The sequence below is a fragment of the Meriones unguiculatus genome, chromosome 19, assembly GCF_030254825.1.
Source record: "Meriones unguiculatus strain TT.TT164.6M chromosome 19, Bangor_MerUng_6.1, whole genome shotgun sequence".
Lineage (NCBI taxonomy): Eukaryota > Metazoa > Chordata > Mammalia > Rodentia > Muridae > Meriones > Meriones unguiculatus.
In genome coordinates this window covers 36,501,517-36,515,543 of record NC_083366.1, presented here as the reverse complement: position 1 = coordinate 36,515,543, position 14,027 = coordinate 36,501,517, and the positions used below count along the sequence as shown (strand labels likewise).

The window sequence follows — 14,027 nt, the reverse complement described above, 5'->3', positions numbered from 1 at the left end:
TGCTGCCTTTTACTGACTGTCCCTAAATGAGGCTCCAGCTAGAGCTCTTGGTATGCTGAAAATCCTGGCATTTTATGAATTTTTAAATTTAGAAGAATTAAACTTAAGGACTAAATATTTTCTTCAGGGTCTATTTTAAAGAGAAAGTCAAGAGGTAGCTCAGGTCTAGAAGAGACCAATAGAATCCCATACAGAAGATTCTGTTACTTTGACACAAGATAGCAGTTGGTATGCCTCTTTACACTAATGATATTTAAAACACTGCACGCCACAATCTCCCCCAGCAAGACCAAAGGAAGAGTGCTGTCCTAGAAGCCCACATCCTATAGGCATCTCTTTTTTCCAAAGTGATACCCAGTACTGCAAATCTGGTTCGCACATTCATGCATTTCCTTCCAAAGAGAATTAAAGGAGTTTTCTGCCGTCCTCTGAATTTCACTAAGGTTAAAGCCTGCTACCCTTATCTTTCCTCCATTCCCTCAGAAACCCTAAGTACCTAATTTTTTCCACCTTCATCTGAATTTCACTAAGTTTTCAACCTACTACCCTTGTCTTTTCTCCATCCCATCAGAAACCCTAAGCATATGGATTTTAGTCCAATTCAACCAATTGCTGCACTGTAGCCATGGCAATGGCTATTAAACTTAGCTCCATGCCTTGAAGAATCATCTTCTGCAGAGATGCCAAAGTTAATGAATTTTTTGTTGCTGCTAATGGGGCATGCTACGCATTAATGAAACATTGCAGCATTAAAAGTTCTGATTAGTGCTTTACCTGCAAAATGACTAGAAGCAGGTGTAGCATTTAAAGGAAAGGTAAGTATTGTATATTGTGCTTGCTCAGAAATGGAGACATAAGCAAGTAGTGGATTAGCAATCATAATAGGTAGCCCAAGGTTGTAATGTATATATATATATACATTATATTATATATATATATATATATATATAAAACACTTTATTTAACAGTGTTTGGTATTGAACCTGAGCTTCAGTCATGAAAAGTAAGCATGACAATATTGTCATAATTCTGGTTCTGAGATTGTTTCAAAAGGATACCTTTGCAAGTCAGGAATTGTGGCATATGTCTGCAACCCTGGAATCTAGAAGGTTGAAGTAAGAGGATAGCTTGGGCTACAAAAGTAGCTAACCTACACACCGAGACTCTGACTCCAAACACTGACAACAAAACAAGAGCAACAGAATGCCTCCTAAGTGGCTTTTGATTGGGATAACAAAACTGAAGGAAAGATGCCAGGCACAACCAGAGACTAGATGAAAGAAGACTGGGCTGAAAAACACTTGAATGTTCTCATGTTCTGTGGGAAAATTTTTTCCAACCTGGACTATGTACATGTCTCAGAGTAGCCTTTGGATTGACAGCAGTGTGTGGCCTGAAGCTTGAGAAGGCAGCTGAGTATCACACCAGGCACACAGACTGGCAGCCATCTAGCTTCATGGCTTTGGAACAGTTGTGGCATTACTGAGTTAACTACTCCATGGCAATCTGTCATCCAAATTGCCTAGTAAACACAGGCTTGAGACAGCCATAAATGGGTATTTCACCATACCACAGGGATCTGAAAGCCCTTACATTTTAAAGCATTTGGTTGTAGATTTTTAAGAGCAGAAGAAAAGTTTATCATGTGCAAGTGTGCAAGTGCTTGAAAGGAGAGAGGAGAAACAGTCACAGAAGGCAAAATGATTTCCCCAACACAACTTCTTACAGCCACAGAGATCATTCTGTGCATTGCCACTTTAGGGTATTGTTGCTACATCCCCTTTGACAATTGCTTTACAGTCAAAGCAATGAATGAGGACATACATTGCCTTTCGGAAGCTCAAGGTAGGCTGAGCAAGAGATTCTGTTTCATTTTGACTTTTCAGGTACATCCCATGGGTGTTTTACAAGTCTAAGAAATAACTGTGGAAAATCTTGATGTTAGCTGAGATTTTGGCCTACCTGGAGCCCTAATGTCCTTCACAGAGGCCTCCCTTTATAGCAAACAAAGACCATCACAGAAAAACACAAGTGGACACAGTACAGAAATGAAGGGATCTGGGGAGCCCAGTCCCATCTGTAGCATAGCTTCTGTAGAGATTGTTCAAGAGACACTGAGTAAGAAAGGGAAGGGAGGATTCCAAGAGCCAGAATACCAGAAGGTCTGCTTTAAGACTGTCTTTCCTAGATATGACTACATAAACAAAACCTGAATAGGCAGTAATAGTAGACACACTAAATGGAAGAGAGAAAATATTAAGGAGTCTGGCTCATAAACAAAGAACCACAGGTAATTAGTGAGAGATGAGAGAACGAGAATTAGCTTCACCCTGGGATCATTCCCTTTGGTTACCTGATATGAAAAGGTCAGCCTTGAAACCATATACACACAAACAAAAATGGAATCAGCAGGTTGTGTGTGTATATATATATATATATATATATATATATATATATTTATAATAATCAAGGCTATCAATTTGAGTTGGGAACATGGGAAATGTTCGAGGGAGGGGTCATAGGAGAGGCTGGAGGGAGGAAAAGGAGAGGGCTAAATGTTGTAATTATACTTTACTTAAAATGTATTTAAAAATCTACTTGAAGAAGTATAAAATTTGGAGGAGCGTGGTGATGGGTGGTCTCGACAACCTGGGAGGGGATCACAGAGCACCATTGTTTGTGCCTGTGCTTAGAGCATTGGCTTGTCTGCTTTGCATCTCCACCCTTCTGCTCAGTGTCATAGGCTTTATGCCTATAGGAAACAGCATTTTGGCAAGGTGGAAATTGATTTTCTATTTGTGTATATTCTGTGAATGCTGTAATGAACACTAAACTTTTGGGGGACATTTTTTCTATATATACATTCATGGGCATTTTGCAATCCATGAGCTTACTGAATGTTGACATTTATCCCTGTTTGTAGTGTGGGTCTTTGGAACAACCATATCCACTGGAAACAGTGAAAATCATAAAGCCAGCACAGCTGTTTGACACAGTTCCAGCAAAGCTGAGCTGAATGCTATGATCACTGTCATTCTGTCTCTCAGTTTTAGGTTTTGGTCTCTGCATGTTGCATTCTTGGCAACTTTCTGCATTATGATCCATTTCATGTCTTTTCCCAAGATAATTATGTCTAAGTCTTATTAGGAAAATCCTAAACTTACTTTCACTTCTGCTTTTTAGGGAAATAACTTTATCTGGTCCTATTTGGAAGTCTCCCTTATGCTCTGGAGATCATGAGAAGCATAGATGAGGCCATGACTCCAGGAATCTTCTCAGGGTATGTAAACTCAGACAGTATAATTAGAACAATACCTTGTTGTAATTGTAATTAGAACAATTGACCAACACTGACTGGCCAGAAGTGGTAACAGATTCAAAACATCTTTTTTGAAATTCATTTAGAGCTCTTGGAAAATGTGATTTAAAGATAGGGGATAATAGATAATACAGGGTACACCCCTGAAGGAATAGAACTCAGTAAATAAGATAAATTGACTAAAATAGCCTTTCCAACTTTATAACATAGATGATAAAATGATGCAGTAAAAAAGAGTTAGGTATTAGTATTTTTTATTCATAAAAAGAACAGTTCAGATACTTTCTATTTGTCTGGAGTGCTTTAACACTGAAAATACTGCCAGACTAAAAGCAGGCTGTCATATAATAAATGTGTTTGCTTTGGTGGAGACATTATTTAGATTTTTTTTGAATCCGAGTTATAGGGCTAATAATATAAATAAAATCTGCTCTTTTGTACTTTCTAATTGTGACTGAACTTGTGACCCTGGACATTTGATGAAAAATCAAACACATGTTCAGAGACAAAATGATATAATCTGTACTCCTTGGATAATCATTAGTCTGTCTTTGTTCTGTGAAACCCGTATAAATAAAAAAAGCAACTTGACTGCTAGTGGTCAGAGCTGCAAGAGACCCCTCACCACTGTGCCTGACTCACTCCTCTCTCATGGACTCCTTATCTCCTTTTGGGCCACCCTGTCAATGGCCAGGACTAGCCCCGGCAGTTGTTCCTCATGGCTGTCTGCCTCAGGGTAAGAAAAAGTATCTGAGCTATCAGGTGGATCTCCAACCGAGCACAAAAGGTATCTTTAAGGTCCTCATAGCTTCAAGGCTTGCATAGACTGGATTTTGAAGATATATTTGAAAAGAATCAATCGTTATAGAGTCACAGGTCTAAAATATATACCATTGGTTCAATATTGGGCCATCACAAACTTATGGTGTTCCAACTTATGAGAGTTAAACCAAAAGGGCTCAATCCATATATGGCAGGCAAGCATTGGAGCTACAGACATCCATTTGGATTTGGGTTATGAAATGCACCCCCCACACACACCTGTAATCATGCACTTGGCTGCCTAGTTCTATTACCTGTACATACTATGTATAAAAACTCCTATAAAAGCGATGCTCCTAAAACTACAGACTCTCCTTAAATTCCCATATGCATCAGGCTAAATGTGTTTTCATTTCTGAACAATGATACGCCCGCTTCCCGGTAATAATCAAATTATACAGCTACTACTCAAATGAATTCCAAACATATCTGGGTATGAAGAATAAAAGGGCCAATCTCTTTTTTTTGCTGCATATGCAGTAAACCAAAACTGTGTCCTCTTTCAGGGACCATCTCATGCCTGTGCATAATTGGTCGTCTTAGGATGATTAAGATTAGATGCATTATGGAAAAGCACATGCATAGCAGAGAAATGATGATGTAACCTAATCTGTGAATAAAATCAAGAACCACTCAAACTGTGCCCCTTAGTAGCCATCCCATCTTCTTGAGCCCTATAGAAGGAAGCATAATTGAGACCCTTGAGCATATTCTCTAGTGTGGCCAATCTTGTCAGAATATCTCTCTTTAACCCAAACTTTCACTTTGCTCCAAATAAATTTCTTTTTGTTGTTGCAGGTCTGTATGAGACCTCACTTTCAATTGTTTTGGATAAAGGGCCAAGAATCTGGAAATATTCTGTTCAAACCTGACTGCCAGTAACGCACAGATATGACCAACAAAGTTATCCTTACATTTATCTCGGGCAATTTGATTCCAAATTACAGGACACTTCTAGCTGTCTCAGGAAGAACACAGAAATAGGGTTGATTATTTACACATTCTGCAGCTTCTCCACTGACAAAAGGAATGCATCAGAAATGATGAAGGTACAGTTTTGGCAGAGCTGCTCCGATGGCTACATAGCAGTTTCCCTAATCTATAAGTTCATTTCTTTGGTATAGTCTCAAACAAAACAAAATAAAACAACAACAACAAAACACCAATAATATCAGGGAATTGAGTTCTACTATGTAAGTAGAAAAGGCTTTTTGATCCTGGGAACCATGGGAGATGGAGATCCAGGCCAGCAGAGGCCTGGGCAGGAAGCGATACAAAGGGCCATGGAAGAAGCTTGAAGGAGGTAGCAGAATGGATGGAGGGGGCAGGGAGTGGTGCTCACCACTGCCTCCTCCTTTGGCTCCTCCATCTCTAGTCCAAGGTCCAGCCCAGCAGCAGGTGCAGCAGCCGTGGCAGGAGGCTCCTCTGCTTGGGGCTCTGTGGATAGAGCCTGTTCAGTTTCAGCCTTGAGTTATTCAGGGGTAAGAAGAAAAGAAGATTCAACATGTCAATATGTAAAATTGCAGAACACTGGACAATTCATGATCTCATCATCATTCACAACAGGTGGCCAGTCCCACTAAATCCATTCTAGAAAATAAAAATCTCTCATCTGGTGTCCTGAACAGAACTGAAGCATCAAGGAGTGGAATTGTGTTAGCTCCTCTGAACAGGCTCCAGAACTGTTTCCCTCAATGTTGGGCAAAGACCTACCACTGCATTCACCTGTAACAGTTTGTCTTCATGTTGCTATGGCCTGTATAAAAGAACCTAAAATGATTCTTCTGTTGTGTGGAGAGAGACGGAGACAGAGACAGACAGACAGAGACATCCATACACACACACACACACACACACACACACACACACACACACACACACACACATAGAGGGTGAGAGAGAGAAAAAGAGAGAGAGTAGAGTCAGAGAAAATATCTCTAGAAGTTCCAGCATTTGGCATGTGGAAGGAGCCAGGAAGAATTTGTAGGGCACATAGTTCTGCGATCTTTCAGTGTATAAATATATATTATCCTAGAAACGGAGAAATCATTGCAGTATGCAAATTACAAGATATTTATTTAATGCAGTGGATCATTTTCAAAGCTGGAAGAGCAGACTACTTCATAAACTACCTGGCTACTTCATAAACTACAGAATCTTTTTTGTTTTTTGAGGTTCTGGTTCAGTCCATTTTTCTCTATCATCAAAAAAAAAATCTGTAGCAATCCGCTTATTTAATATAATGAACTAGTTACTTAAGGAATCATAGGTTAGTCTTCTCCATGGTCTCAGTTAGACCCTTTACACTATGAGGGCAAGGTGAGATACTGTTGTCCTCATGAGTCAGGCTCCAATACCTGTTATATGCTGAATCAGGTCTCTAGCATCTCTTAGCTCAAAACCTTTTTCTTTTCCTGTATACTTCATGAATTCAGCGCACAATGACTTTCACAGAAAAATAATGGAGAAACTGTTCTAAAGTGAGCCACTTAGTGCAGGAGAAACAGAAAAACTACTTCTCATGGCCTCCACCAAAGAGCTCACTGTGGCATGTACCATGACCATACAACTGGTAATTTCAAAGGGCATAATAAAATTAAAAGACACTTTGGCAGACAAGTGTGCAATGATTTAAACTTTTTCAGGGTTTTATAACCTTTAAGATGCTCTTTTCTGGCCAGCTGAATCTGTGCTATGGAGGACATCTGAAGCTGATGAGGAGCCAAGAGAAGGTTTGATACCGAACTCATATGAAAATATTTTTTAAAAAAATCACAAATTTTAAAAATGCAATGATACCTGAAAATACGTAACAATGTTCAGATCGTTGGCCTCGATTTCTAGAAATCTGGGGAAATTCTGAAGTTTTGTTTAAGTAAGAGTAATGAGGGTGGCGTTATTCAATTGTCTAACTGTATCTCCTTGTTAAAATCAAAAAGCGCAAGTATAGAATGGAAGGAAACAGACATTGGGTTGGAGTTTTCCCACACGGTACACATGCTCACTGAGTTCTAATAACGGTGGCTGTGACTTAAGTTCTAGGGGCCAAAATGCAACTGAGTAATAAGGACCAAGTATGAAACATGCTCCGTATAAACTCCACTACTGAAATTAGACCTATAGGTCACTCTTCTATTTGTTCTGAGATTATATATATATATATGTGTGTGTGTATATAAAATCTTCCTACAATATACCAACAAAATCCAGCTTTTAAAGCAACATCTTGTGGAAAACTCTCAAGTCCTATCATGTGAACTGGACTCTGCTTCAGCTGTGTTTATTGTTGTTCCTACAGGGTAGGAACATATTGACAGATGTTGTTAATGGACTGATAACATGCTATGCCTATTTGGGGGCACTAGAAATAATTCTTTCTTGAGAATAAAAATTCCTCAGAATAAAGCTGGCTGTGTAGTCTTGTAACACATATCCTGAAAACCCTCAGTAATGAGATTAAGCCAGGTCAGGCAGAGGCAGAGATGGGCCGGGAGAGTCGAGAGTTTATTCATAAGCCAACATGGCACATGCCTTCTAGCACTGCTTCTTCAGGCTTTGAAGAGCTATTTAATACAAACTGAAAAGGGCAACTAAGAACAAGGTCTGAAGGCTCAAAATGATTTCAACCAGTACATAGTGATGTTCTGTGGTCCATGAGACAGGAACCAGGAGATGTACACTGAATACCAGCTTCGATTCCCTTTGCTCGACACAGTCAAGGGATCCAATGTGGGAGCTTCACTGCTCCTGAGATGCTACACAGTAAAAACTTACTGATAGTTTTAGATTACAGTTACAGCACATGGTGGTTGCCTAGTTCCTCGTAGCAAGAATTTGAATAGCATTTGCAATGCCGGGCCTGATAAGCTGAGTTCCTCAGCAGACTTTAAGAAGTACGGTGTATGTTCGAGAGAATACATGTGGAAAGGACTGGAGGTGAAGCACAAAAGCCTACATGACCTACACAACTAACAACAGAGTGGTAGAGAGACTCTAGGTACTGAGAGACCATGGCTCTGAGTTTGGACTTTCTGGATGAACATAGTAGATATGAGTTTAATCATGACCAATAGTCATTCTTTTATTCCTGCATTTCTGAGTTTTCCCTAACTGTTCAAAATCGGTAACTATAAACCTCACCATTCAAGTTAAATCATCAAGGCTGAGAATGTCCAATAAAGATTGGACATAAAGATTACGTTTCTCTGGTTTTGCAGTTAATACCATATCCTTGAAAAGACCCACAGAGATTTGTCTTCTACTTGATGGTACAAATGATAATTCACTGACAAGATAGCAGCATATTACCAAAATTAAATTTTCACAAATTTCTTAGCCTTCTTAAAACTGAAAAAGTATAGAAAGAAAAAATTATTCTATGTGGATTCAATTCCAAAAAAAAGCTGTTACCTAATATAATTACATAATATTTCTATAGAAAACCCATAGGAATGCTAGCAGCCTCTTCAGTCCTCAGCAAGTGCAAGCCCTCTGTCCTGCAGCAGCGTAAACACACAGTGACATCTCTCAAGGACTCTGCAATCAGCCTGATTAGTAAGTTGATGAAAGGCTTCCCATGATAATTGCAACTTCCACCTTCTAAGAATCTCTTCTGTTCCCACTCATTCCATGAGGCTACTCTCTTCATCAGCTGGCCCGTAAATGTTTCTCTCTAGATCTTACAAAATGAAGAGCTGAAATAAAAAATTGGTAGCTCCAAGCTCAAGGCAAAAGGCAACAGCATGTTAGTTGAAGCATACGTTCTTGAGGCAAGTTCATTTTCAACCCTGTAGCTTACGTCATAGTCACATAGAGACCTGTGACTTTGACGGATTCATTGAGTTCCACCGAGGGCCATGATTATCACAAGAAGCTGGCTCCTGCTCGTGTCACTGTGCCAGAAGTAAACAAATTCAGAGTCAGATTTTACATATGATTTGTTTTTCTGAAAAGGAGTGGCAGAAATCGTGTTCTCTATGCGAAAGCTCTACACGAGCTCGTAGGACCAGCTAAATGGAACATCCCATGATAGCTAACAACTGCCCCCAAACATGGCCACATCAACTTACCAAACCACCTACCATATTCTGATCTGCCTGCATGGTAAATAAAGAAGTGTCCTGGGGCTGAAGAGAGGAAGAAAATGGGGCATGTAAAAAAGCTAACCAAATTAGTAACCGTCAGTTGTATCAATAAGTGCATTTTAAATGTTTTTGAAAGTCACATTTTAAATCATTAGAAGAATAGCAAGCAAGGGTTAAGGTGAACTAGTCTAAACATAAGTCTGTGCTAGCAGAACACACCCAAGAATAACTGCTTTCTTGGAGAGAGCCAGAGTGTGGTTTTGAATCTTCAGATGGCTCTTTTCTGGAGAATCGTTAAAGATGTGGCTGGATGTGATGTAGCTCACTATAACATTTTAGAAGGAGCTCTTAAAAATCATCGTCTCTAAGATCCATCACCTTACTCAAAATAACCTGCTCTTTTGTTTTCTCACAGCTGAGTCTAGAGGATCTTTCTGATTGGAAGCACTTCTAATGACTAGTAGAAAATTGGCACAGCATTATGGAGCACTTAATGTTCTGAGTTGCTGGGTAAGGGCACAGCACAGACAGCTCACTTCATCACAGCAATGCCACAGAAAGCACTGTCTCCATTGCTCAAGTTGTAAGTAGTGAGATCAAATTTGTGCTGACGCTCTTAACCATTTTGCTGGATTCGTGGCACAAAACCCACGCAGAAAGGAATCACAGCATCATCAGCAGGTTGCTCCTATAAGAAAACAGATTCTGATTTTTATTTGGTCCCTCTCCAATAATGCTTGCATTTCCAGGGAAATTGTCATCAATCTATAGTAGAAACAGACAGCAGGTGACTGGAATTTCAGTAAATCCTCTCTAAATTGCCACATACAACCTTTTGGATGGTGTGATGGACATGTAGCCCATTCATTCTGTCATATTCTAAGTTGTGTAATGCCTTTTGTTTGTTTGAGACCGAGTGCCACAGAATATAGACCTGCCTCAAACTCCCCATGTAGTCAAGATTGGCATTGAACTCCTGATCTCCTGCTTCTGCCTCTCAAGTGCTAAATTTACAGGAATGTACTACAGTTTTGTTTTGGTTTTTTTGCTACTTAAAAATATATTAAAAAACAAACAAACCAGATTCTCCTTACCTGCGTAAAGCCATTAAATGAACCCCCAGAAGCCTAAAAGAAATGGAAAATGGATGTGATTTTTTTTTCTCAACACTTTCATAGGATAAGTGATTGTCAATTAGACAAGCTGGAGAGTAATGACTACCACACACAAATTTAAAAATAATACAACAGGTTGCTTTGCTTGAAAGTGCTTAGGAACTACGAAAGCCATGCTGTATTATTATAAATAGGCTGACAAAAAAAAAAATAAACCTTTACAATTGTCCCTGGCATGTAGTTCAGTGTTCACCAACACTGACCTTCTCAATAATGAGAAGACAATTCTAGGCAAGAACCATGGGAGCTAATATTTATTTTCAGTCATTGATATGCATCACTTTATGAATGAGCAACTAAGATTTTTTGGTTCAGTGAGCCTGGGTAGAAACATTTCATTTGCTTTTATTGGAGTGGAGCCATGTTAGAAACAGTCAGTCTGTGTTGCTCATGGCTAAACACATTTTAGTATCTGAACAGAGAGAGGTTGGGAGGGGACAGGAGGGAGAGTAAGGAAGGGAGGGAGGAAGGAGAGAGAGAATTACTCAGAAAGTAGGATGGTAAGAAAGACTCCACTAATTCTGAGTACAATCATTACGTAGATTTCTTTTCTTTTCTTTTTTTTTTTTTTGTCAACCTGTTTGTGTTTGGTTTACGTAGGTTTCAAGAGGTACGGCTGTCAAGGAAATCAATGATGGAGAATGAAGTTGGTGAGAGACGTAAGGAAAACAGAACCTAAGGAAGTCTGGCTAGTCTACACCACATTCTAGGGTAAGTACCTCATCTTCATCAGCCTCTATTTCTCGGTACAACAATCCATATCTCTGGTTAGCAATTTCATCTTCAGATAAATCTGAGTTGTTGATGTCATTGTCTTGGGGACTATCAGGACTCTCCATGCTAGCGTTCCAGGAGGCTCCCTGAACCAATGGTCTAGTTGTCTCCTGGCTTTGATCCAAGCTGCTAACACTGGCATGTTTCCCACATATATCTGCTGGTAAGTCCTCCTCCAGTCCTTTCTTACTTTCTATTAAATGTAAACCTTCCATATCTCTGATAGGCCAGTGGCTATTAGATTCATGCCATTTGGCAAATCTGCTTGCTTGGCCATCTGGAATACCAGAGACTCCCACTATATCCACACTATTTATTCCTGAATTCCAGTCTGGCTGCCAGATTTGACCTGGATCTGTTCCCCAAGAATCTGTCATTTTAGTCCTTAGCAATTTAATGTCATGACTAGAGTTTTTAGGCACTGTACTTGCAGAACCCTCTGCTGATGAGTCTTCTCCCTCATATGAACATTGCCCTTTTCTGTTTGTAAGAGTTTCCAGGGAACACTTAGGGTCAGTCTTCGACTCCACTGCCACTTCACATTTGATTGACAAAGCAACAGTCTCACTCCTATGTCTGTCAGCTCCATGAGCATTGACTGCAATGCCACAGTGAGTTTCTTCTGCACCTGCACCTTCCTGTGCTAGATGAAGTTTTGTGGAATGGTTGTGAGGGCCTACTGAATGTTTCCCTATCTCTTTTTTTGTTAAATCCCATTCCCAAGTGCTTGAATCTTTACTAGTAGACAGAGGATCAGTCTGAATAAGCAGATTACAGATCTCTGTGTCATTGGCAGGTATAGCTCCAGAGCCTTCTACATTTTTATGATGACTGATTGTTACTTGAATCCCATCAGCTAACTCTTGGAGTCTGTTGCCAAAATTATCTGCCACATACACTCTTTCCACGTCTTTTTCTAGTAGATCAGCTTCCTCAAAATAGTTCTCATAGGTTTTTAGTCTTCCCTTACACTTCACCCTTAGATCTTTCCTACTTCCCACTTTACTGCCTTCAAAGATCCCCGGGCTTTGTTCTGCTGATTTTCTGAGATGATTTAGTGTTCTATCTCCTAGGCTGTCACATACTTTCTCCTCAGATCCCTCAGTGTCTTCTATTGCCTTGATATCAATAGCTCCAGTGTCTACCCTTTGATATGTCTCTACACATTCCAACACAGGATCTTCTACCTTCAGTTTCTGTGTTATTTCTCCATCTGATATTTTAGCTTCTTCATGACCTTCTTTGAGCAGGTCAGCTTTTCCCAAGGTTGGCATCTCTGAGTCAAGTAATGCATAGGACCGGTCCATCTCCATGCATGCAGTAATTGCAACTCCAGCCTCCAGTTCAGGCTGTGAGGACAGCTGCTCATTTCTAGCTGGAGGGGCTGGCCACAGGGCTTCCACACCCTCTTCAGCTACAGTAGAACAGTCAGCAGAAGAAAACATTCCAGTGGATAATCTCATGTCTTGCTCTGCTTCAGAAAGACAGACAATGTCTTCTTGAGACCCACTAGGGGTCCTCTCCTGGTTGACACTGTCTGTCCTAGCATGAGTGCCCCAAATAAATGCACCTATATCAGTTTCAGATCTTTGAATCTCTTCAGCCAAACCACTGTCAGGAGTTTCCTCCATGATGAGGTTACACATAGAAAGACTTTTTGAAGAGTCAGTCTTTAAAGTATGTAGAAAAGCAAAGGGGGAAAAAAAGATGAAATAGACCATGAGATATTTGATGAGAAACATACAGCTCTTCAGTAATGTAGTACCAGTGAAATAAAATCAGAAAGTACTTGAGTTGATTTGCTTAAGATCAAGTCTGAGACTAGCAATGTCATGGGCAAAAGTCATTCTACAAACAATTCCACAAGCATAATGATATTAAACAACATTAAAATCCAGAATCTTATGAAAAATTAACCTACCGGTTGTACCAAATCAGTGCTTGTCTGTAAGGTGAGGAGAGAAAAGAATAAAGAATAAGAATACATTTTACTGCAATGTTAAAGCTATCTAGAGACAACATACTTCTGAATGCTGTGGCTTTTACTGTTCAGGAATTAAATTTTACAACTTGTTTTGTGATAAGAATGATTTTGTTCTATAATTTATTTAAGACAATTGTGGAAGAGGCATAGGTGAAACACAAAGAGCCTGTGTCATTTTCTAGTATCAGTGAGGATATTTCCCGATTGGTTCACAATTTCTGCCTTAGGAAGCCATAAAATGAAAATGTTTATCCAAATGAATATATGAGTCTGAGAATAGCAAGATGCTACCAAGCATAGAAGTCAAGAAATTATTCCCATGTCATATGCTCTGTAAGAGCATCAAAATAAAATCTTTCCAAACCCATTCTTCACTAGGGTCTGTCTTTGATGTATGTCCTGGATGAAGAATGAATTCATATTGGCCAAACTGACTACCTTGAGTATTGACTACTTCTTGTTAGTCTTCCCTCAACCTGGAAGCCATTTTCTGTCAACAAGAAAAATACCCTGTCAAGTAGACTGGACAAAGATTCATGGATAGTATATCATATATTTTTCTTATAACAACTATTCCTAGCAAGTCTGTTCTCTGAAGCAGTAAAAAGCTCCTTATACAAGGTATCTCTTCCCTCACCATACTCCTTTTAGAGAGGAAAGAAAAGGTGTTACAGTTATAATTAAAGCTGCAAAATTCTGGGATAACTAAGATTAGTATTATTCCCACAACTTTGAGGTTAGAATTCTGGTGCCCTGTATCAACTCACTCTCCCTCTTTTATAAAAACACAAGTAAAACTAATTCAATGTGAAAGGTGCTGACTTAGGCATGTGTAACTTTAACAAAAACTATTAGCTATGCTCTTGGTC

At 39.5% G+C, this 14,027-nt stretch overlaps 1 protein-coding gene across 2 annotated transcripts in view; it reads right to left on the bottom strand.

Annotated features, from left to right (window-relative positions):
* The window catches only part of Amph (amphiphysin), a 203,236-nt gene that overhangs the window by 22,930 nt on the left and 166,279 nt on the right, over positions 1 to 14,027 (bottom strand). The window contains exons 14-17 of one of the 2 annotated variants that reach the window (XM_021658839.2): positions 13,096 to 13,119; positions 10,320 to 10,352; positions 9,211 to 9,267; positions 5,484 to 5,606 (exon numbers count right to left, since the gene is read on the bottom strand). In XM_021658839.2, coding sequence (XP_021514514.1) covers positions 5,484 to 5,606; positions 9,211 to 9,267; positions 10,320 to 10,352; positions 13,096 to 13,119 — 237 coding nt within the window. The remainder of the gene's footprint in view (positions 1 to 5,483; positions 5,607 to 9,210; positions 9,268 to 10,319; positions 10,353 to 13,095; positions 13,120 to 14,027) is intronic. The other variant, XM_021658840.2, reaches the window with a different exon arrangement.